Genomic DNA, 23669 nt, shown 5'->3' with positions numbered 1-23669 from the left:
ATACCTACAAGGGGTGACAATGATTAAATCTAGTAGGCACCTTCATTGTTTAGATGCTAAACTCAATTCAGTGCTGCATGACAAGCGATAAAATGCCTGATCTAGCAATGCTCACTATGGAGTAATTGTTTTTTGTTCTCCCCTTACATTTATAAAGGCAGGGGAAGATTATCGAAGGCATACAAGGCAACTGAGCACCTGATTTGTATGCCTTCGATAATCTTCCCCTGCCTTTATAAATGTAAGGGGAGAACAAAAGGCACCTTCATTGTTTAGATGCTAAACTCAATTCACATGCTTGGGGGTGGGGGAGTGGGGCATTTTAATTAGAGCAGTTCCTGGAGCGCTGCTTTAATTAAAACACCTCAATCATGTGTATTAAGCCCCTACACATTTAAAAATGGCCACAGGATGCTTCAACTAAAGCTCATTTGATGAGGTTAGGTTAAAGCACCCCTGTGGCCATTTTGAAACACAGGACGACTTAATACATGGGATGCTGGAGTGTTCTAATTAGAATGCAGAGCAGACTTGATTAATCAAGGTTGTTCATTTGAGTTTTAGTTAGAACATGAATAAGCATGTCTATAGCCAGCCATAAAGTCCAGAAAAATAGTACTATACCAGGGGTCAGCAAAATGCCAAAAGTTCACACAACCTCAACTTGGAAGAAGCTGGCATGCTGGAGCCGGAAGCAGGGGAGCCATGAGGGGCTTGATCCTTGCTGTGGCAGCACAAGTCTGGCCCCTTCCTTGAGGCTCAAGTGCCAAGCAAAATGCCTTTATGTGCCACATTCTGGCATTGTGTGCCATGGGTTGCCTACCCCTGCATTATACCATTTCCACTAGGGCAAGAAAACGTGGTGCTTTTTTACTTGGAGTGAAACCTATTGCTGAGTCAATGTCAGGTCTAAACGCCTTTAAGATGCTGCAAGATGCATGTGCAGGAACAAGAAAAGGTTCCAGGGGTCAAAAAAAACAAAAAACAAAAAAAACCCCATACACAAACCCAAGACAAAACAAAACACAGAGTGAAAAAAAACAGGGCAGGGCACAGTCCTGGACCATGCCCTGAGGCAACAGGAGGCTGGGTCCTCCACAAAAATGCTCTGGTAGCAGCCAGAGCATCTCTGACTGGCCCTCACCCTGGTACTGAAGCATGCTGCCTGCTCATGCAGGGCAGGCAGTGTGCCAGCTGCAGGAAGCTGGACCCAGGCTCCAGTGCTCCTAAGTAGGGAGTGTAGGTGCTGGAGGAGGGCACCATGGAGGGACCCCCACCAGCCCCGCCCACTCTTCCAGCCCCCCCAGGATCACTGCTCCACCCAGCCCCACTCCCCACCTGCCCCCTGAGCTTCCCATCACTGCCCCACCTGGCCCCATCCCTGCCAGGTGGTTGGGTGGTTGGGCAGTGAGGTGGGTGGCTCAGTGCAGAAGCCATCCTGGAAATTGCCATCCTGGAAAATGCCAGCAATCTAAGTGTGTAATCCGTGCTCATTTCAGGTACAATTTGACTTTCCTTTCTATAGGCTGGGAATTATTTAATACAGAACCAGCTTACCATATTTTTGACACAATAAAATAATTAAATAAATGGAAACATACCTTTGCAGCAAATTGCATACATGTCTTCTCATCAGGTTGGTATGAAATGCAAAGCGTAACAAGTCCAACTAAGGACACCATGCAAATCTGTAAAGAAGATTTAAATGTCAAGATATAAAACTTGCCCAAAAAAGTACCCTTCTGTATTACCAAAACTTTAAATTCTTAAAATGAAAAAGATTTAAATATCTATGGCACTCATATGGCCGCCTTTGCAGATTATTTAAGCACTTCCTTGCCTTTTAAGGTGGTGTCACAACATTTCATGAGATGGGAACATGCTGTCATCTCAATTTTATGAATGGGATTGGGCCCTAGAAAGTCAAGGTGACTTGCCCAAGAGGAAACAAGAAATCTGCTAAAGAGCAGGTCCTAACCACTAAGGTGTCCTTCCTCTTAAAGCTTTCCATTTTGAAATCTTAATTTTGAAACCTTTGATGCCACATGATCCATAATAAGGCATCACAATTAGAGGCTCAATTTGCAGAGGTTGCAACAACTTACAAATTCAGTTGGAATCAACAGGAGCTGCTGGCTCCAGAAATTCTGAAAGTTAATTCCCTTCTCCAACTGGCTAAATCCTGGCTAATACTTGCTTTAAGCACTTGAGCTTCAGAACTTTTATATTTTTCCTTTTATGCTTGTTGTTTGTTTGGTACTTCAGTGTGTTTACCCAGTATAACTGGAGAGTGTGTTTGTGTGTGAAGTAACCCCAGGCAGAACTTGTGTACTCCAAAATGGGGAGACAAGCTAGAGTCTCCAGAAAGCCCAGCAAGAACTTGACTGTTGCTCTAGGGGACATACGGAAGGTGCTATTGAAATAGGCCACATCAACCATATCAGAGAAAGAGAAAAAGTGCAGAGTAGCTTGTCAGATGGGACAGCTCTTTTTCAGAGCAGTGAAAAAAGATGACACTGCACAGAACCCCAGATTTGTCATGCACCAGAGTACCCAGCAATACTCCACAGAGATAAGCGGAGGGGCCAGCAAAGTTGGGGCATAGCCATGTCACTATCGTCCCTGCATATCTGTCACTACCAGGTACAGGCAAGCACAAGCCTCTTGTTCTTGAAGCAATGCTACAGGCTGCTGCTGAGTGAACCCGCTGATGATCTGTGGAGCCATTGTTCCTTATTTGCCCTGTACAAGCACAAGGGCTCAGAGACCCTTCATCTGGCTATTGTGCTGTACACCCAGGGATCTTTCAGAGGGAAAGGCCAGACTTTTCATTAAGGGGCTTGTCTACACACACACGTTGCATGGGTTTCGTATAAATTGGTTTTAAACAGATTGACTTACATCAACCTCCCCCCCCCCGGACAGCCTTACATTGGTTTGTGAAAGGCTTAATTGTTTTAACTTAAACCTGTCCCTAATTGGCATAAGATAAATTTGATAAAAGCCTGGTTTGGACTGCTTTATGAACATCAGCAGAGATTGTTGCACTGATTTACTGTCTTCTAGCTAAATCCATTAAACATAGACCTTTTCTAAACCTGTCTTGTTTTCTGTGTCTCATGCATGAGCCATTGCTGCTGCATTTAGATGTCTAACAAGGCAGGGGGAAAGTGTTTCTCCCATTGTAACATCTCAGACAATATTTATTAGACAAATACTGAGAAACAGTGACCACTTACACCATCAGATAACCTCAGTGGAGAAGGCCCTTTGTGAGGACAGCATTTGGTCACTGACCTCCTGTGCCCTTCTGACTTTCCTACTATCACCAACAACTGAAAACTCTCAACAGGGATAGGGTAGGATCATGAGTCTGGGTACCATTGAGTGTATGTATCACACGCTGTTTGTAGAGTCTTGAGATCATTAACACGGCTGAAAAGTAGTAGGCAACGTTTACCCATACAGTACGAGATAAAGTAGAGCCTTTCAAGCTTTTTAATCTTAACAAAGAGGACATCTCCCCTCCTTTTTGTGACTGCATTGCAGCCCTGTGGCAACAGCAACAACTGCTTTTGCAGAACAGTAATAGGAAAATATTTAGATACTGTAGCTGCTTTTATTATTTAGTATAAAGATTATGATTTATTTGCAGTAGCACTTACCACAGGCTAGGGCCAACAGGTTGGGCTCCCACAGCTCCCCGGTAGTCTACAAACCACCAACCTTGGGTATGTCTACAGTGTAGTAGCATAGGGCTTGGTCTCACTGAGGTGACAACATAAAACACTCATGCACCACATGCCTCTCAGCCTTCAAAATTAAGTGGTCAGGGGTTCCTGGAGGCACCCCTAGCACTGTGTTAAAGATCTGGTTTGCCAGCATGCTCTAGTTTGGCAGTTTGGGGTACCCCCAGGACATCCCCAGTGTCTCAAATTCATGGCTGTCTTGCCATTTTGTCCACTCTAGGGAGTGCGCTGGGGACTTCCAGAGTTAAAAGTGTGAATCTCTGATAGTGTAAGCTAAAGAGGAAGTCTGGGCAGCTGGGGACTATAATGAACTGTGAATGAGACACACAGAGAGGTAGGTATCAGTGGGTTTGGAGATATTAGATGGACAGGAATTGCAGAAAATAAGTACTAAAGATACTGGGAGTGCTGAATCTGCCACGTGGGAGTCTAAGTAAGTAATATCTTTAAGATCATGTTTCCAAAGAATTTGCAATGAACACATAGAACACATACCCCCTGCACTGAAAAAGCTTTGATAAATCAAACCACAAGAAATCTGTGCTGACCTATTTATCAAGAATCCATTGACTCCTCATGCTTTAATAATACCCAGTAACGTCATGGGGGGCAGGGAGGGAGGAAGGGGCCTGGCGTCACTTTGTAGGGAGGACTGGGGACCATGGACTCAAAAGCAGCCATTGTTGGAGCAGTGGCTGATCATACCACAGCAACTAGCACAGCAGGAGTCAGCACTGCCCTGGGCGCTGCACAGCTGCCCTAGACATGGAGCTGCACTGCTCTGCCTCTGACAATACTAAAAAATGGATGAGAGGGAAAAGCTCAGACTTTAAGAATTCACAGCCACCTAATGGACTAAAGATACCAAAAATGCACTTCTAGAGAAGCCCCATGCTTCTGATATGTCCTTTCTGGAACTTTGATATCCCCAAAATTAAGCTTCCTACTGCTGATGTTCATTGCAGCCCTTGTGTTCACGAAGAATGTATGGGTGTTCTTTAACATGTCAGCATTCAAATATCATCATCTTCTGCCTCAGCCCAGAGGAAGAAATGGTCATTGGCAAGCACAATTGTTTTCTAAACTTTATTAAACAATGCTCCAAAAGCTATCCCTGGCATTTCACACTCAGTGCTACCTGATTTGTACTGGATCATCTGTTAGTTCCAGAGAACTCAATATCAAAGGTGGCCTCTATATCAAGGGTGGGAAACCTGTGGTACATGCATCACAGGTGGCATGGGTAGCCTCTGTGTGTGGCATGCAGCAGACTGGGGAGGAAGAGGCAGGAAGCAGGAATCAGAGCAATAGATTGAGTGGGGGGAAGCTTATTGGAGTGGCACTCAGGGAGAGTGCAGGGCTTAATTTGTGGCATGTCTGCCAAAAAGGATAGCCCCTGCTATTCTATATTTAAGAACCTGTGCCAAGTTCTACTGAACTCCATAGGAGGCTTTCTGCTAACTTCAGTTAGGTTCAGGTCAGCTCCCAACTAAAAAAATTTCTATTTTCTCTGCTCTGATAAACTAAGTAATTGACTCTGGAATAAGAAACATTATGTTTGATTACAGAACTCCTACTTTTCAGTTTGACTTCACCAAAAATGTGAAATTAGTATTTCATCTTGTGGGCTTGCTTTTATCAATGAAGCCAAAGTCTCACTGGGTTCAGTGGGCCCTAGTACAAGTTCTTTATGCATTTTTTTTTTAATGAAGGTTGATAGGTAAATAGGCAGCAGGACTATGAAGAAGTATATCCCAGGTTCAGTCTCTACCCCAGCAGGATCTAATCTCCAAATTAGGACCTTGGAAATGAAGCACTCTTAACTAAGGGTGGCATGAGCTTTCATAGTAAACAATTTATTTCATCGGATGCTAGGAATCCATCTAATGAACGTAGCATCCATTTCTAGCAGCTGACAAAGTAGGTTTCTGTCTACAAAACCCCATGTCTCTCTGGGCTCTAGTATAAATTCTTAGAGACTAACGTGCTCTGGGAGTCAGGGGAGGGGTTGCTTTAATTAGAGTGTCTTCAACAGCCACTCTAATTAAAACGTCTGGTGCGTCTTGTGTATTAGTGTTCCTGTGCTTAGAAATGGCAGCAGTGTCACTTTAACTAAAGTTCATTCATTGAGCTTTAATTAAAGTGCCCCTGCCACCATTCTGATACACGAGCTGCTGGAGTAATAAATGGTAATTACCACAGTCCAGCAGACTCAATTAATTGAGCTTGCTCCAAGACGCTACAATTACAGCATGTCAGAGCAGCCTTGCTGCTTGTGTATAGTCATCCTAAGGATAAAGTTGCATGTTACACAGATCATAGCGAGGGCATTTAAAATGCAAGTACCCATACACTAAAGCTCATTAACTTGTGCTAAGCGGTAAGTGCTAAGCCCTCTGAGCATCTCAAAGTTATGCCACCTCAGGCAAGGTTTAACTCGGGGCCATGCTACCTAGCTCATTTTAGTGTAACTTCCATTTGCTCTGCAGAGATAAAATGAACGATCTGCAGTATTCCAGCATCCCAGGAGACACCACTTCCCACCCCACAACCATGAGCATGGGTAGAGCCCAGGTGTCCTAGTTCTTAGCTACACCCCTGCTTGCCAGCCCTTTAGTGGCAATTCAGAGCGATAGAGGGAAGAAATGTTATTAACCTTTAACATGCAACTGTTCACAGCACTTTAGTATGGTCTAAGTGTAATGTGTAACTTTACCCTAAGGTGCCACACTGCCCTATCTTCTAACTGCAAGGAGAAAAACAAGGGGACATGAATCACAAATCAGGATCTGCATTAAGGCCCCAACTCCACAGTGACATGCACATAGGCAAACTTTAGTGCCTGCGAAGAACTGCAAGGGTCTCCAGAGCTGCATGGATTCCATTGCAGGGCTGGGGTATAAGGGAGGTCAGCCAGATCTGTAGGGCTGCAGAAGAATACTTTAAGAAGTTGAGTTGCAAGTCTAGTAGTAGATCCTGACTAGACTAGGGACAAAGTGTTTTTGTTTTTACAAAAATACTATATTAGTGAATATGCTCTAAAGGGCATACATTGAAACATCGTTTCACACCACAGTGTTTTACAGCTCTAAAAACATATTGGCAGGATCTGATTAAACTGGGTGAGGACTTTATGGTTAAATGAGACTAAATTAATATGTTTCTAAATACACTAAAACAAGTACAGGTACTCCTCACTTAACGGCGTCTCATTATTACGTCGCGGATCTATTAGAGAACATACTCATTTAAAGTCACGCAATGTTTGATTAGAACATTGTTTGGCTGCCACCTGCAAGTAGGTAACTACTGTAACGTAATTGGATTCGCTTAACATCGTTTCTTTTAAATTGCTGTGACAGGGGGCCTTCTCGGGGCTGATCCAACCGTGGCCTGCCCACCTGTTTCTGGGCTAACCGCCTGCATTCTCACCTGCCATGCCTTGCTGTTATAATTAATTAGTAGATGTTAATAAGCAGGAGGCTGCCCATTTCCTGCCCCAATGCCAGGGGGCGCTATCTGTGGCTCCTTTCCTCCCCTACACCGCAGCCCAAGCCTTGCAGATGGCATCTATAGTTCTTACAATCACCGGCCCCCACACTGGGCCCCAGAATCCTACCACCTGGGTTCCTCTCATCAGGCGGTCTCTTCTGCCTTCATACCAGGCAACATAGCTCCCTGAGCTGCTTCCCCTTCGGGTATTATCCCCCCCGCTGGGACCTTCGGCTCACTAGCCCTGGCCCACCTCCAGACCAGTTGAAACCCCAGGCCCTCAGCTCTTGGGCATTCCTTGAGGTGAGCCCCTGGCCCTTCCAGTCCTGGCCCCAGCATGGGCCAGTCAGGGGAAGTTCAGACAGGCGTTGAGTCTATGGCCCTTACTCTTTTGCCATGGGGTCCACCTTCCTGACCCTCCAACATAGGGGTAACCCATCCGGTTGTGGGAGCTAGGGGTTAAGGTGCCCCGACCTGCCTTTCACCAGGGTGGTAACTGGCCTGGTATTTCCTGGGGGCTCCCGCACTACTGGGAGCCCCACCAGGCCACCCACTCCTGGCAGGGTGCAGTTTTAGGTCGTACCCGGGACCAGGAAACTGCAAACCATCCCCTACAGCTCCTCCCTTACCTCCAGATGATATCAGCAGCCCTCCAGCCAGGCAACGTTGTTGCCTGGCCTCTAGCAGCCAAACTGCCCTGTTTATATGGGCAGCCCCTGATTCCAAAATGTCTGCCCTCATCAGGCACCTGGTGGCTGCCAGCTCCAGGCCCTCAAAATGGCAGGCACCCACAGTGTCCAGCCACAGTCGCATTTTTCAAGAACGTAACTATGATGTTAAGCGAGGAGTAGATATGTTACATGGTATTACTAACACACTTTAATGACAGCATCTTGATTATACAAATGGATGGATATTAAGCATCTAAGGACTATTCCTCCTCCAGTTAAAATGTAATCATAAAACTCCCATTAATTACAATGGGAATCAAGTTGGACCCTAATTTATTTTTATTGTTTGCCTCTGGGAGTAATCTCTCTGCTTCCCTGCTGTGCCTAGATTGTTAGGTGAGGCTCTCAGGGCCACATCTTGGCATAACTCCATCAAAATCAGTGGACCTATGCCAGCTTCTTCTAGATTTCTGGACAGTCAGTTTCACAATCGGGTTTTAACACACCATGGATTGTGTTTGAGATTTTGCAGTGCAAAGGGTTGTCTGAAGTAAAAAAAAAAAAACCCAAAACATCCATAATTTTAAAGCTTGCACTGATGGAAAGCATCCCTTTTATTGAAAGAGAAAAATGAAGGGACAACATGTTTTCCTTTATGTTTGTATTTTGGACATAACCTACTTGACAATGTCCCTTTAAGAGAGGAGCACTTTCAAATCCACAGTTAGTGGTATCCCTCAAAGATTCTGAGTGATCAGTAACAGATTTACCCATAAAGTTTTATTCATGTCATTTCATTAAGACATGGATAGGAAGTATTGCCTGAGACCATTTGCAAAGAAAGCATCAGTGTTATTTACTCCGTTCTGTGTCATGAGTACTTATATTCTGGTCCTATGACTGTCCATGACCTCCAATTTATTTGTTTTCTTCTTTTTACTGTTGACAGAAAGAGTTGACAGGGCTGTTGGGTGGGGAGGGGTGAACTTTCTTGTCAAAGTTTTTCCTTCCCCTCCCTCTCCCCTTCCCTGCAACAGTGCTTCTATGCGACTCAAATATGTTTTATTTCTCATGATTAATCACACATGTCCTTGTTCCATTAGACTATATATTAATCTTTTAATTCAGTTAACATCCACATAAAGTTTAAATCACATCTAGGAATATCCAAATGATAAACTCTCCTAGCAATGGTAGGAAGTAAATAATGGAACTCAGGCTGAGAACATGAAAACATTTATATACATGATTCAATTGAATCCCATGAAGCCACAGGGACTACTCATATGATAATGTCCTATCTAGGCAGAAGTATTTTCCAAGACCTAGTTTTAAGAGCATTTCCTGAAGGACAATAGCTAAATCCTGGTGTAAAACTAGAATAGATTCATAGAACATTGTGGAATTATCATATTTACTCAATTACAAGATGAGTCCCATCCCGCCCCCCACATCCCTCCCCCATTCAGCATGGGAAAACAAAGCTGCATCTTAGAATAGAGTATTACGTAATAATGCAGTACCTATAGGCACTGCTGGGTCCTGCTGCTCCTTGGCTCTATGCTGACCCCCTCCCTGGTTTCAGGCTCCCTGCTGGGTCCTACACTGAGCCAGGGAGCAGGGAATTAACATAGAGCCAAGGAGCAGCACAGGACCCAGCAGGGAGACTGAAACCCTTTTTTAGTGATGCTTAATATGCAGTAGCCTAATTTTATTGTGCATTAGCATATTAGCACAGTTTTTGACTAGACGCTCTACTGCACAGTAAGATAGGCTACTGTGTATTAAAATGCACATGTAGACATGCTCTAAATTTCTATTTGAGTTTATTTCAAATTCCCTATTCAGAATTTTCCAGATAGGTTGGTATACCCTCACTGAATAAATGATTGCTTGAAAATTTATCCAAGGTATGAATTAAATATAGCAAGGTATGGCACATTCAGGTCTACAAAAAGTCCTGAATGTGATACAGATGTGTTTATGAAGGATATAGATTTAATATTGGTACAACATTCTCAATTATAGGCAAAAGTTTACACTCAAATGAAAATAGCTATTTACCAAAGCTGGTAAGATTCAAGAAAAATGTTAACATCATTTCCATTTAGCAGGAAATGAAATGGACAATGTCAAGGGCTTTTTAAAATGTAAATTTTGTCTTTAAAACTTTGATTACATCAAAACCATTATCAAAACAGGCTAAATCCTGTTGCCAGTGACAACTAAGGTAAACGCTCACTGATTGCATGGAAAATAGAGCCAGGCCCTCCATTAGTACCTAGTGAGGTTAGATCCTCCAAATAGTTTACCTGGGTGAATTTCTACACCAAAAATGGTTCCTTTCCAGAATCTAGCACTTATGTTAATGGGAAAGGAACTGTGTTTTCATTATGCATCCTTCCTAACACTATGGTGTGCCTATTCCATATAGGATCCTCAAGGCATAAAACATAATAAGGATAATATTAATAATAACAATATGGTGGCTGGCAAAGTACGAACACTCAACATGTGGGAGACATAACACTTTACATTTTCTGAATGTCTCAAAAGGAGAACCAAAGCAGATAAAAAGAAATCATTCCTCTAACTTCCTATACCAGAAATCTCTCAACATCATTTTGCTACTGCAATACACTGTTTAAATAAAGGTGCTTTCAGTCATGCCAAACATTCCTACCTGTCTCCAAAGGACAAACATTGATCATTTTCCAAAAATATACCCAGGTTGGAAGCAACAGAACCATGAACATTCACCTGCCCTGCTTGACTGATTTTCATCCATCAAACTCCTTACACTTATTGAAATAACTGAAAACTAAGGATTTAAAAAATATCAACCCCCAAAAGCAAATACACAATGCAAATGTAAATGCACAAATTCTTGAGGGGCTTATTTCAACAAAGCTCCCAGTGAAGTTCTGCCTGAGTAACAACTGATGGTCTCTAATGATCAACATGGCTATAGAATATACATAAAAAGGAAGAAATATGATAATGTAAGAAAAAAATTAGTAATAACTCAAATTAATAATCTGTAGTGGTGGCTTGCATTAGGTATTGATCTGTTGATTTATTGCCTTCTTCTGACAGCTTTCAAAACCCCAATTTACTTTAAACTGCCTTTTTTTCTATAATATATTGTGAGGGGGTCCTCTTTTGTCTTTTTTTTTAAACCAAAATCTGGCCCTAGATTAGGGTAAATATTTGTAAAATATTCTTCCAAAAACTTCAGGTACATGTTGGAAAACTTACAGTGGGTTGGGGAAGACAAGAAAGCTAAAAATATCCAACAAGACATTGAGAAAGGAAAATCTGGTCCAAAGAAGCATCTTGAGCAGTAGCCACACCACAAAACATAACAAACACCGTGGGCGTGTTGACATGTGCATTTACAGTAGCTTAAATTTACTATGCAGTAAGCAGGAATAGGTTAGTGTCTATACATGTAGGTGTTAAGGTGCATTAACGCTGTGTGGACTGACTTGGGACTAACTTTAGTCCCAAGTCAGCCCACACACAGTGTTACTTCACAGTAAGACGTCTATACATGCATTACTTTGAAGTAACTAACCAGGTATAAATTTGATACTTGCATGATGCAGGTATCAAGTTTATGCTCAAGTAGGCATAAATTGCCGTATTTAGTTTGCAGTATGGGCATGCACGTGCAGACATGTGCCCATACTGTGCACTCATTTTGGCTACTGTGCAGTAAATGCGCATGTGTAGACGTGCCCTGTGACCACTTAGGCAAGAGAGTAACTTAACTTGCCTGCTCTTTTATAAGCTCTAGTTATCAGGAATATATGGGTTAAATGAGCCAATAAAATGAAAAAGATAATAGATTTACCATCTTTGGAACTCATGGTATCACCAAGGTAAAGAGGATTACATTTTTATATGGGTAATAAGAACATCCAGAGTTACATTAGTTATAATGGTCCTTTTAAAGTAGGAATATAAACTCTTAAGCTTCAAGAAATGAGTCAACTGTGAACAAATGGAGTCAGGAAGAAAATTCCCATTAGGGCAAGTTATTTTGTAATTGCCCACTATCAGGCAATAGAAGGGTTTTTATCCCTCTGGTACTGGCTACCATTCAAGAAGAGTTAACTGACTTGCTAGATCACTGTTCTTGTCACGTATATTCCCATCTACACATTCAGAAAAATCATGCTGTCCACAACAACTTTTTGCATGGTGTGTAGCCATTCACATTTGAGTGTCAGAGGAGCAGCTTGACATTTTTATATTGCATAAAACATTCAATATGCTTGCAGGTATCACTGAATTGTTGGGGGGAGGGAGCAATTCTGACCACAAAAGGACATCTCTAGAGGACTATGTAAAGTTTGAGACAAAAGGCTTGATACATGAAGACTTGAGCCACGGGTGTCGAGGTGTGACAAGCATCTCTAGGTAGCCTGAGAGTAAACCAAGAAAAAATCTGAACAGCTGAAAGAAATTTGCATAACAAAACACAATAACAGCATTATTTGACAAAGTCTGACTTCCTATTTTATTTCTTCCAGGTTTCAGCTTGAACAGGAATGCCAAAATCCAGGGCTCACCAGTAGTAAGTCAGCATTTACTCAGTTACCAAATTTTAGTTAAAGTTTTAATGAAAGTGGGTAAATTGTCACAGAAATATTTGAAGAACCTTTCCATTGTTTTTCAATTAGCTCTAGCACTGGGGGATGGCAGCTATTTCCAATGCAAAAAAAAGGGGCAAATGCTGTGATTAATCAGACACATATATGGTAACTAGTGGTAAATTCTGACTTTTTAATGGTAATCATTATGCTGTGAGAGGTTCTGGTATACACAGATAGAACTGCAAACAAGTGTCAGAAATCTCACAGAGTCTGTTTTAAGAAATGTGCCTCATATCTCACAGTCCAGAGGTGCAAGCAGTTTGCAGAAGGTTCAGTTAACTAAATACTGAAGTTGCTGCTCTATGGCAAACCACCCAGACTTTTGGTGTTCACCCATGTCTAGTAAAAGCTGGCCTGTACATAAAAAAAGAATGTTTGCATAACTCTAATTTTCATTAGCTTCTTTGCCTGTGCCAGTTTTTAAATGTCACCTTTTATTAATGATTGAAACTAGTTTCTCTAATAAGAAGTGAAAGCTGAAAGCCTAGCAAGGTTGTGTAGTAGGTGAAGCATGACTGAATGCCACCTCCTCTCTGCTTCAGAAATAGGTGGAGAAGTAACTAGAAAGTCTCTCCTTCCCCTCAGGCTTTGACAGGTAAGACATTTAACTGTCTTTAAAGTCATATTAATATCCCACTATTGATACAGGATAGGATCAACTGTTCCCCTGCTCAAGTGTCTGACACTTCTCAATTTTTGTCCTCTCAGTGACCATGATATTGCTGCCTAAAATTTGGAAGACCCATACTGAGCAGTCAGTGCTCTGCTTACATCAGTATCAGGACCCTGAAAGGACAAGGGTAAGAGGGAATGACTATAGTATCAACATATGAATTTTCATGGTCTTAAAAACAGGCTGAGACTGCATACAGATGCTGATCCATATGGAGGAGCAGTTAAGGCTATAATGTACAGTGGAATCGTAAAAAGCTTCATTAAGAGTAACTGTGGAAATTACTCATGTTATATGATCACTTAAAGGTACCACATGTCTCTCCAGTCCATAATATTATGATTTACATCATCAGTCTAGCTAGTCCTAACTAATGAGCAAGACATATTTAAGGCCATGTTTTAGTTTACATTGTTTTATAGCACAGGAGAGTCTTATTCACTGCAGACCCCTGTACACTATTTTATGCTTTTAGAAACCTTTTGCTCAAGGATCTCAAAACATTATCCCAATAACGAGGCCTCACAGCACCCCTGTGAGTTTGGTCAGTCTCACTGAATCAAGTTTTGATGATGAAGGGCCTGCTCTTCATCTCCTCTGCGAGGTTACTTTGCAGTATTTCACAAGCAGAAGTTGACCTGTGAACTGCACTGACTTCCCTGAGAACTGTGGATACCAGAGTTATCTCAGAGAGGGGTTTTAATGGGTATAATGACTGCAAGTAATGTCATGTTTTCTCCATCCTTCCAAAAGGGAGCCATGCTTAATTCAGCCACATTTAGGGTTGAGCCTTCAGAACTCCAAGACAGATAGGTTAAGAGTTAGTGGTCTGATTTTCAAAAGTGCACCTGAAATGGGAGCTGCAGGTACTCAACCCTTTGCAAGCTGGAACACTTATATAATTACTCAAGTATTTATTTTTGCACCCAAATTTGACAACAAGGCAAGTCACGAGTAGAACCAGAAATGAGACCCCAAAGTCTGAATCAGACCCTTTTGCTTTAACTTCTGGAAACATCAATTAAGCATCCCGTTTATCAGTCTTACAGAGATATGCTGTGCTGGGAGCCTGTTCCTTTTATTTGATGTCTGTTTTTCTACTATGCATCAAAAGACTTTAAAAAATTTCAAGCCAGCTCCTCTGCCAGCCCTGTGATATGGCCAGGCTGTCTTATTTTACATTACAGTTGGACCTAGATAGGTTACAAGGATGGGCAGAGGAGAATAGGATGGGGTTTAACACAGACAAGTGTAAGGTGATGCACCTGGGGAGGAACAATCGGCACCATACATACAGGCTGGGGAACTCCCCTCTTGTCAGCACGGAGGTGGAAAAGGATCTGGGAGTCATTATTGACTCCAAGATGAACATGAGTCGGCAATGTGGGGAGGCGGCTAGGAAGGCCAACTGCACCTTGTCGTGCATCCACAGATGCATCTCGAGCAGGTCCAAGGAGGTGATCCTCCCCCTCTATGCGGCACTGGTCAGGCCGCAGCTGGAGTACTGCGTCCAGTTCTGGGCGCCGCACTTTAAGAGGGATGTGGACAGCATCGAGAGGGTCCAGAGGAGGGCCACTCGTATGATCAAGGGACAGCAGGGTAGGTCCTATGAGGAAAGGTTGCGGGACCTGAACCTGTTCAGCCTTCAAAAGAGAAGGCTGAGGGGGGATCTTGTGGCCTGTTATAAACTGGTTAGGGGGGATCAGCAGGCGCTGGGGGAGTCCCTGTTCCCCCGAGCGCCGCAAGGAGTGACCAGGAACAATGGTCACAAGCTGGCGGAGGGAAGGTTTAAGTTGGACATCAGGAGGCGCTACTTCACGGTCAGGGCGGCTAGGGTCTGGAACCAGCTTCCAAGTGAGGTGGTGCAGGCTCCCACCCTGGGGGTTTTTAAGAGGAGGTTGGATGACCACCTTACTGGGGTCGTTTGACCCCAGTACTCTTTCCTGCCATGGCAGGGGGTCAGACTAGATGATCTGCTCAGGTCCCTTCCGACCCTAGAAACTATGAAACTATGAAACAAGGTGCCCTCTCCTGTAAATCTTCCCACAAAACCATTTCTTTCAGAAATGATCGCTCCCTTGCTTCTCTTCAACAACAACAACAAAAATCCACAACCACCTTTACTGAACTGTTGGCCTCAGGCTTTGCTGTGTCTTTATTTATCTTGTGTCTCTAAGACTGTGAGCTGCTGAAGGCAAACAACGTGTCTTATTCTATCAAGGTTTTTATAAAGAGTCATCTTTATTTCTGGCACTATGTAAATGAAGATCGATCACTTCAATTAAAATACTTTTAATTGAAGCTCTGTCTACCTTTTGCACCCATATCAGCCTTGTTCCATTATCCCCCAACCTAAAATGAATGAAGTGTAGGGAATGGAAACTAGACACAGTAGAGATATTGTGGACAGGTACCAGTCAGCCATGATCATTATACTGCTAAGTACATTGGGGATTCTGACTGGAAAGGGGTGCATTTTTGGACTTCAGGGAGTTGTCCTTGTATGACACAGGAAGATAAATGTTGGAGAAAATTAAGAACTTTTGGTCAAGCATTGTCCTTAGGTGGGCTAGACCAGCTTGGAAAGAAAGAAATGGAGGGAGTGACAGTAGTAGTTGAAAGTGAAGAGAAATGCAGTTAGCTGTGTTAGTCTGAAGACAAATAGAAGGTGGGGTAGACTTCCACCTATTGGTTAACCAAAGTAGAGAGAGAGAGAGAGAGATGTACATGAGTGAATCTAGGATTTTGAAAAGGATGTGGCACATCATCACATATAACCACGCAAATTTTTGTTCTTTTAAAGAGAAATAAAAGCTTTACTAATATGGTAGGGGGCTAGCACTATATTATCCAGTCTAAGATCACAACAGAAAACAAATATAGCTATTGGAATGTACACTAATTTGCTAGAGTATATAAAAAGTTTTAAAAAACACAATAAACTAGGTAAAGAGTCAAAAGATATCATTAGTTATGTAGTCATTATAGTTAAATATAAATCTCATTCAGATTCACAAAACAAAATCTAGCCTTCTTGAGTGTCTTGACAGTGTCTCCAGTACTTTGCTGTCAGTCATTTCTACACCTGAGTTAAGGTTTTTAGCTAGAGCTAAAAACAGTCTGCATGGCTGTGAAATAAAAGAGACACATTACCAGGAATGGTGAACAGACAGCAAAATTGTAGAAGAAAGGATATTTTGAGTAGTGAAACCACAAAACCATCAAAAAGGATAAAGGGTTGTTAAGACCAGTGGAGTAGAGAGAGATAAACAGGAATCAGGGGGCTCCTATACACATGCAGTGAGGCTGCTCCAACACTCTGGAATTGACACATTTGATGAGCTTTAGTTCAAAGTGCCCCACCACCATTTTTCTATGCAGGGACACTGACACATGTGATGCTCTGGGCGCTTTTAAATTAGCACATCTTTCAGATTAATTAAAGTGCCCCTTCTCCCACCTCCCAGAACACGTCTATAAACACCCAGGGAGGTGATAATGAGTCAATTGACTCTCACAGGTCTGCCTGAATAGAAATGCAGTTGCTGTCCCAGGCAGCTGGTTTTAAAATTTGGGTGAGACAGGAACCAAAAGAAGGGTGCACGATTGTACCCCTGTATATGTAGCACAAGCTTTCATGAGCTGAAGCTCACTTTATCAAGTCAGTGGGCATGACCACACATGCATTAATGTGCCATAATTAGGGTGCATTAATTTAGTACCTGTAATTGGCACTATGCAGTAACGTCGGAGTGCTTCCTTTCCCAAGCCCTTAAAACATTACCTTAAATGTCACAGTGGCACAGCCAGGTGCTGAGCAGTTTGGGAAATATGGCTCTTAATGAAATGCCTATGTAGGAACTAAGATTGTTTGATAGCCTCTTCCTACCAGCAGTTGTGGAACACTTGAAAAATCGGGTCCTAAGTGAATAAAAGATTTTGCCCTATACACAGGAAACATAACGTACATGATTTGTTCCATACCTAGAAAAGTTTATTCCTCTCCCAAATTGCAGGTTCTCTCTTACTTCTAGAGATTATGAAGACAGGCAAAGCCAACTGATATGACTTTTGAGAACTAATATAACTACAGTTTCTTTGGTTTCACAGACAAGTTGGTCTGGGAGTCTGTGGATCCGACTCCCTTTAGTGGCCTACTTCTGAGGGAAACCTCAGACTCAAAGACCCTAGAAACCTAGAAACAAAGCCAATATTAAGGAAAATTCTCCAGTGCCTGAACAGCAGAGGTATAACTAGAATGATAAATAAAAGCCAAATCAGGTTTTAAGATCAAACTCTAGAAGGAGCTATTCTGTTCGGGACAACCCAAAAGTAGTTCTTACGGTTTAACCAAACTATACAATAAAATTCACAGAAGATACATTCAAGGGTGTTGCTTGGGTAGTAGTGAAGTAGGTGAAAATAGAATTATTTTCAACTGTGTTAAAAGAAGTCCAAACAATGAAAGCACAACAAGTTTGTAAAGTTACAAATTGCAGTGGGAGGTTGTTACAAGCTTCAGAAATAGATCCAGACCTTCCTGTAACTATCTTAACAGCCTAAGTCTAAAAAACTAGGCTAAAATTACTCAGGAAACATGCTTGCTTGTAAGATTGTGGATATTTTCTACTCTTGATTATGGTCGAAATGTTGTTAGAACAGGCTGTCATGGAAAAAATGCACCCTTTGGATATGGAAAGGCCACAAGGAAATGAACAAGATGGCATAACAGCTGGACACAGGGTTTCTACAGCATTTCTCAAATCAGAGATCTTAAAATAAAGGTGAATGAATAACCACCATGAGACCCAGTTTATGGAAGAAAAAACAGAGATGGAGAGAAATTATGTGACTTGACAAAGGGCACTAACACAGCAGGGTCAGAACCTAGAACAAACAACTCATCCATCCCTGGTTCTGGCTCAGTGCCATCTCTCCTGGACAGCCCCACTTGTGATGGCAGAAAGTTTATCCAAACTATTTTACAGCTGCACAAAGAGCTCAGTTTGGGGCACAGGTTTAAATCTCCACCAATTTCATTTGAATTGATTTGTTTGTCCCTAGGAGTACAATAGGTTCATTCTGCTTTTAAAAGGCAATAGGTCATTCAGCCTTAAATCAGGAGACAGGTAACTTCCTATTGCAGGCTTGGAGTCCAGAAGTGCCCATAACTGCACTAAGTTCAGGGGTCTTTGCCCATGAAGCTTTCTTTTGGCTTCTGAATAGAGTCCCTTGTATTTCAAATGAAATTCAGTTGCAACTGGCTTCAGGTTGAAATAGTTTGGGTCCAACAGTAACAAAGTGTCATTTCCCCCTCTAGCATCTGGTCCACAGGGCATAATGGCCTAGTGCTGCTCAGTGGTGTAGTACGTACATCACTGGATCTGCAGCACCATGAAACAGCCCAGACATATTCAATAAATCTGTGAGTCCCGACAATCCCAACAAATTGAGGGCAAGTAATAAAACCCAAATTTCAGACCAGTTCTGCGTAATTTGGTGTTCACGAGAACATTTTACTCTACTTACTTCTCTTGATAAGTTCCTATCCTTTAATGCTAATGTGTAAAGGCATTGTTTTTGGCATGGCTCAGCAACATAGTAAACATATTGCCACTAGTAAATAAAAAATTCCTCACTCAAGGCCTGTTAACGCATTAGCAATTTTTCTTTATTTTTTTCTCATGCTACATTAATAGCCAAGGAATCCACTTCGCTGCTGATGTAATTGCAATGGAGGTACACGAGAGAGAGAAAGGGAAAAGTTTTCAGTCCAGCATTGCCATCTTTCCCAAAATGGTCTTGACAATATAATTTTAAGTTCTTAAACAGTTGGTGAATCTGAGTGTTAAATCAAAAACTTTAAAAGAGCACTTGAGTGAGTTGTTACTAAAACAAATACATTTTGGTATTTTATACCACATCTTTCCACCCTGTTGCACTGCCAAGCAAGGCAAAGTTCCTCATTTACGTACTAATAAATGAGTTCCAGAAAAAAAAAACAAAAAAAAAAAACACATTCTGTACAGAATCTGAGCTTATTTGTTTTGTGAACAAGACACATACCAGCCCTTGCCCATACGTATTCCTTCCAAATGCTTTCCTTCCCTGTTGCAAGCCCAAAAGCAAGACAGTGGAATATTTACATGCAAGACATCCTAGTTCAGTCGATCCTATTCCTGGACCATCTTCTCTTTTTTTCTCCATTTCACCATTCTCAGAACGTTTCATTCTGCAGACCACTGGTAGATATGAATAAAGTTGCTCTAGCTCACTGATTCTCAACCTCTTCCATACAGTTTCCCAATAAACACCCTCTGCACCCATTACTGCATTACAACACAGAAGAACTTCTCCACTCCCTTTTTTGTCTCTAATAATCCAACATCTCATAATCCTTTGCTTTAGTTTTCACAGCTCTCCTAACATGGATGGAGCTCCAGCTAAACTGTGTTGCTCCTTGCCTGCTGGGAAAGGCATATCCCCATCTAGGTTCTTCATGTCAACTCTCTTTCCTACTGCCACGCTCCCCTCTACTCTCTACACTTAAGCAGACTGCTGTGATGGGCTACAACATATACCTCTCTTTCCTTTTGGATTTCCTCTATACACGTCTCAGGCAGATTTTCACTTGACAATCCCCCTATCCATTCTAAGACCAGGCAGAGTTAGCAGGGCATCAATCACCAGAACATACTTATTCACGCCTAAATGTAAACTCAAACCTGCAGGTGACTTAATCTGTAAACTGAAAGCAGCAACGCTAGCCTACAAGATGATTTTTTTCTTAATTAATCTCTATATATTCTTAGATTGGCAAGCCTTTGTATCTGCAGGTCTTCTATGTGGCTGGAAAGGTAAAATGATTGTACTACATTGAGAACCATTTCCTGTAAGACATGCCACCAGCATCTTCTCTCTCTCTGTGGCTATTCTGACATCATAGAGGATGGTTGAAAAGCTCAGTAGTTTTGATTTAGGCCTGAGTTTGGCTTGAACATTGAATTAACTTAAAGTGCTATCTTTTACTTCATGTGCAAATCCTCAGGCCTACACATTTTTGTTTGATGATGGCCAAATGCAGGCAGATTGAGGGCTATTCTTTGCAGCTGTAAATTTGGAGCTCTGCCAACTAACTCCAGCTGGAGATCTGGCCCAGAATCTTTATGGCTGTTTATCAGCCCTTCTAATAAAGGGCTGTTGCAGATTTGGGAAAGCAGTAAGGCTACTCTGAGAAGATAATTTGACCCTCTGTGGTTGCACACATTTTTGGACATGTGAACTTAAATATATAATCACATGAGGTATTTCCATCTAATTATGTATTATATAAATACATACATAATACACACATACATACATAACATATAATTCAATATAAAATTATATACTGAAGTGGAAATGCTGCAACTGATTAATTCATGGCCCCCATTTCACTCTAACTTTAATGAATTTTATTTTCTGCAAGCAAAAGTGGAATTGGTATAGGGTGCATTTCACAATCATGTATATACTAGAGGAAGAGAGAGAGAAGGGGAAAGAGATCATTTTAGTATAAGCAGTTACTTAGTTTGGAAATTTACGTTCAAATCATTTACTGTCTTGCAGGATCAGGCCCATTTCCCTGCCCCAGCTCAGTTCATAACAACTGCTGTAGCCCCACCAGCCATGTGGAGCAGCTGGAGTAATGCAGTAAAACCTAAGAGTTCAGAAGGTCAAATAATCCTTGAACTAATGAGGATTTACACTTACGTGATTCAGCATAATGGTTGTTTATGCATCATAGTGCATTTAGATTTTGTTATTGTTATTACAGTTCCTAAATAGTAAATAGTTTATTCTAATACTCAAAATTAGTATTAACAAATGAGTATACCTTTACTGCAAATCTATTCCTTTAGAGAAAAATATGCATGTAGAAATGTTTCTAATACACAAGAGACACTGAACACCAACAGCTCCTATTGACTTCTAAAGAAGCTGCTTGTGTTCAGGATTTGGACCCTGTTTCTCAGCTGGTTCTTCATATGTGCATGATCATCTACACTACAGACTCCTCAGGAACCCCACCCTTTACTCCTGCCACTGATCTCATCCCACAAATGCACAGGACTTTCATGTCACTTGTAACTTTGAATTTCCTATCTCTGGCCAGCTTGTGTCACAAGCCTTAAGATTTTGCACACCTAGTTTTACATTTTGTGTTAACCCATTAGTCCCAAGAGCCACACATGGTGTGATGTGTGGCAAAGAACTTGGGACAAGGGGGAAGAAAGGGGTTAAGTTACAGACTTTTTTAGAACTCTTTGCTAGTGGAAGCTAAAGAGCAGCCATTTCTTGCCTGATACTCTTACAAACATACTGAACCAGAAGTTATACTTATGCTTTCGCTTCTTAAACCTAGTTTTGGAGGGGGAGGGGAGATAATATAAGCAGCAAACATTTTTTCAGCATCACTAAACATTATGTAATTGCAAACTAAGTAGATAATAGGTACCAGGTGCACAGCACCCCTGCTTTATTCAAGGTCTCTTGGGGGTGTTGCAGGAAAGAATATAAAATGGTTATATTACACTGCAACTGCAGTTTCCTCAGGAAAGTAAATTAGATACATCATCCCAGGAATATTTACAATTAGCTTAATTCCTATATGGTGCAGGACATGCAGTTGGTTAGTCTTAAGTGCAGCATCATGCAGTTGGCATTAATGTTGGCAAATGCACTTTACGTAGAAACAGACTTTATGCTTACAATTATCCCAGCCCAATATGGAGTGTCTCTGACTAGAAAAGAAGAGCTGATGCCTGCCATAATGAAGCCCAGCACTGTTATAGAGATGCCTAACACCAGCTGCAACAATGAAAGCAGCAGCGGGAAACGGCAGCCACAACAAGTGTGGGATTCCTCCTCCTGGCCCGTTTTGGGATCCCCCTTGGCTTTGTCCTTCTTCATTGCTGGCTCTTGCTTCTTGGCTGGATCGGTGCTTTCCTCCCCTCCAGGTGCCTTCCCTGTCTGATTCTGGTTATTAAGGGATGTGTTATGCTGGGATGTCTTCTCCTCTTTTCCCATGTTGATGAACTTTTTTTCTGATGGGTGTGTGGAGTTTTTTTTCCCCCTGAAGCCTGGCTTTGTGCTGGCTGAGTTTTTCCTGGTATTTGAATCAAGGAGACTGAACAAATATGGAAAACATTTGGAGCAGATTGTCAGAGCTTCAAAATGCCACATATAGCCCAGAGAAGAGGGGGGTTTAAGGGGGGTAGTGAACTAGCAACATGAAGAAGCCAGTTCCCTATGCTGGGGCTGGCTGTGCACATGAAGTCTGTGTGTCATAATCAGGCTGCAGAAGATCCTCACTACTGGTGTGAAATTAATTAGCTAGGCAAGACATCTTTGTTTAATTGGGGACTGCCTCAGTGCCTAGGATGGATTTTATTTGTGCTTATGAAAGTAACAGGCTTGTTGCAACGTAATAATCCTGTATGTTGTTGGCATGCAGAATCCCAGGTAATAAATCCATGTGCAGCTGTGCACAATACACATAAGCATAATTTGCATACAGATTGTGTGCATGCTTGGGTGGGTGAAGACAGGATCTATAACAAGGATGTATTTTTAACATGACAAAAATTCAAAAACCAGGTTTCTGGGGTTTCAAGCAACACAGAACAGCCCAAGAGTCATAAAGCAAAGAGAGGTGTAGAGGGGTTTTACAAATAACCACATTAGGAGTAATCTGCAAAAATGTACTCCTTTTGCAGGCATTAAGGCATGCAAGGAAGACTGGTGACTATTTGCAGACACCAACAGAGCATGAAGGATTTGCTGAATGTCTATGAAAAATTTCTTAGGGCCACACTTCATTATTAGTAGGTGGGTGTTACTTATTAATTAATCCAGGAAAGGACACTTCATCATCATGCTGAAGTAGATGACCTTCTGAGATCCCTTCCAGCCCTATTTTTCTGATTCTATGATTCTAGAAATATCAAGCCAATATCCTGAACCAGGAAGCACTTAAATTTATGTTTAATTGACTTCATTGGAATTACTCAACTCCTTAAAGTTGAGCATGGTTTGAAGTATTTTGCTGGACACATCCACCCTGGCTGAAAGAATAAAAGAGAAGAAAAAAAAAATCGAAAGTTGAAAAAATTAGCTAAAATTTGACCAATACTTTCATCCTGTGTTAAGTTTGTGCCTGTGTACAGCCATGAGTGGCCTGTTCCTTAGAGAGGCACCAGCAAATGTTTGGTAGCATAAGCTACTTGCAGTATTCTGATTTAAATGAATGGGGATTCCACTGGATTAAGAATTTGGCCAAGCTACCAGCTTGCTTTTTTTTTTTCCTCCCCCAGAAGAAGGTGATTATTAGAATGAATGATAGGAAGAAGCTGAGAACGAGGGGACCAGAACATTAGAAAGT

At 41.8% G+C, this 23669-nt stretch overlaps 1 protein-coding gene across 1 annotated transcript in view; it reads right to left on the bottom strand.

Moving 5' to 3' along the window:
* SSPN (sarcospan) overlaps window positions 1-22528 on the bottom strand; it is a 28204-nt gene extending 5676 nt beyond the window's left edge. Inside the window, exons 1-2 of the mRNA XM_019515700.1 lie at window positions 21998-22528; window positions 1602-1688 (exon numbers count right to left, since the gene is read on the bottom strand). Coding sequence (XP_019371245.1) covers window positions 1602-1688; window positions 21998-22471 — 561 coding nt within the window. The 5' untranslated portion in view covers window positions 22472-22528. The remainder of the gene's footprint in view (window positions 1-1601; window positions 1689-21997) is intronic.
* Window positions 22529-23669: the final 1141 nt, after the last annotated feature.

Source organism: Gavialis gangeticus, unplaced genomic scaffold (genome assembly GCF_001723915.1).
Source record: "Gavialis gangeticus isolate Ggan-Ray unplaced genomic scaffold, GavGan_comp1, whole genome shotgun sequence".
NCBI classification, from domain to species: Eukaryota; Metazoa; Chordata; order Crocodylia; family Gavialidae; genus Gavialis; species Gavialis gangeticus.
This window is presented reverse-complemented; position numbering and strand designations above follow the sequence as displayed.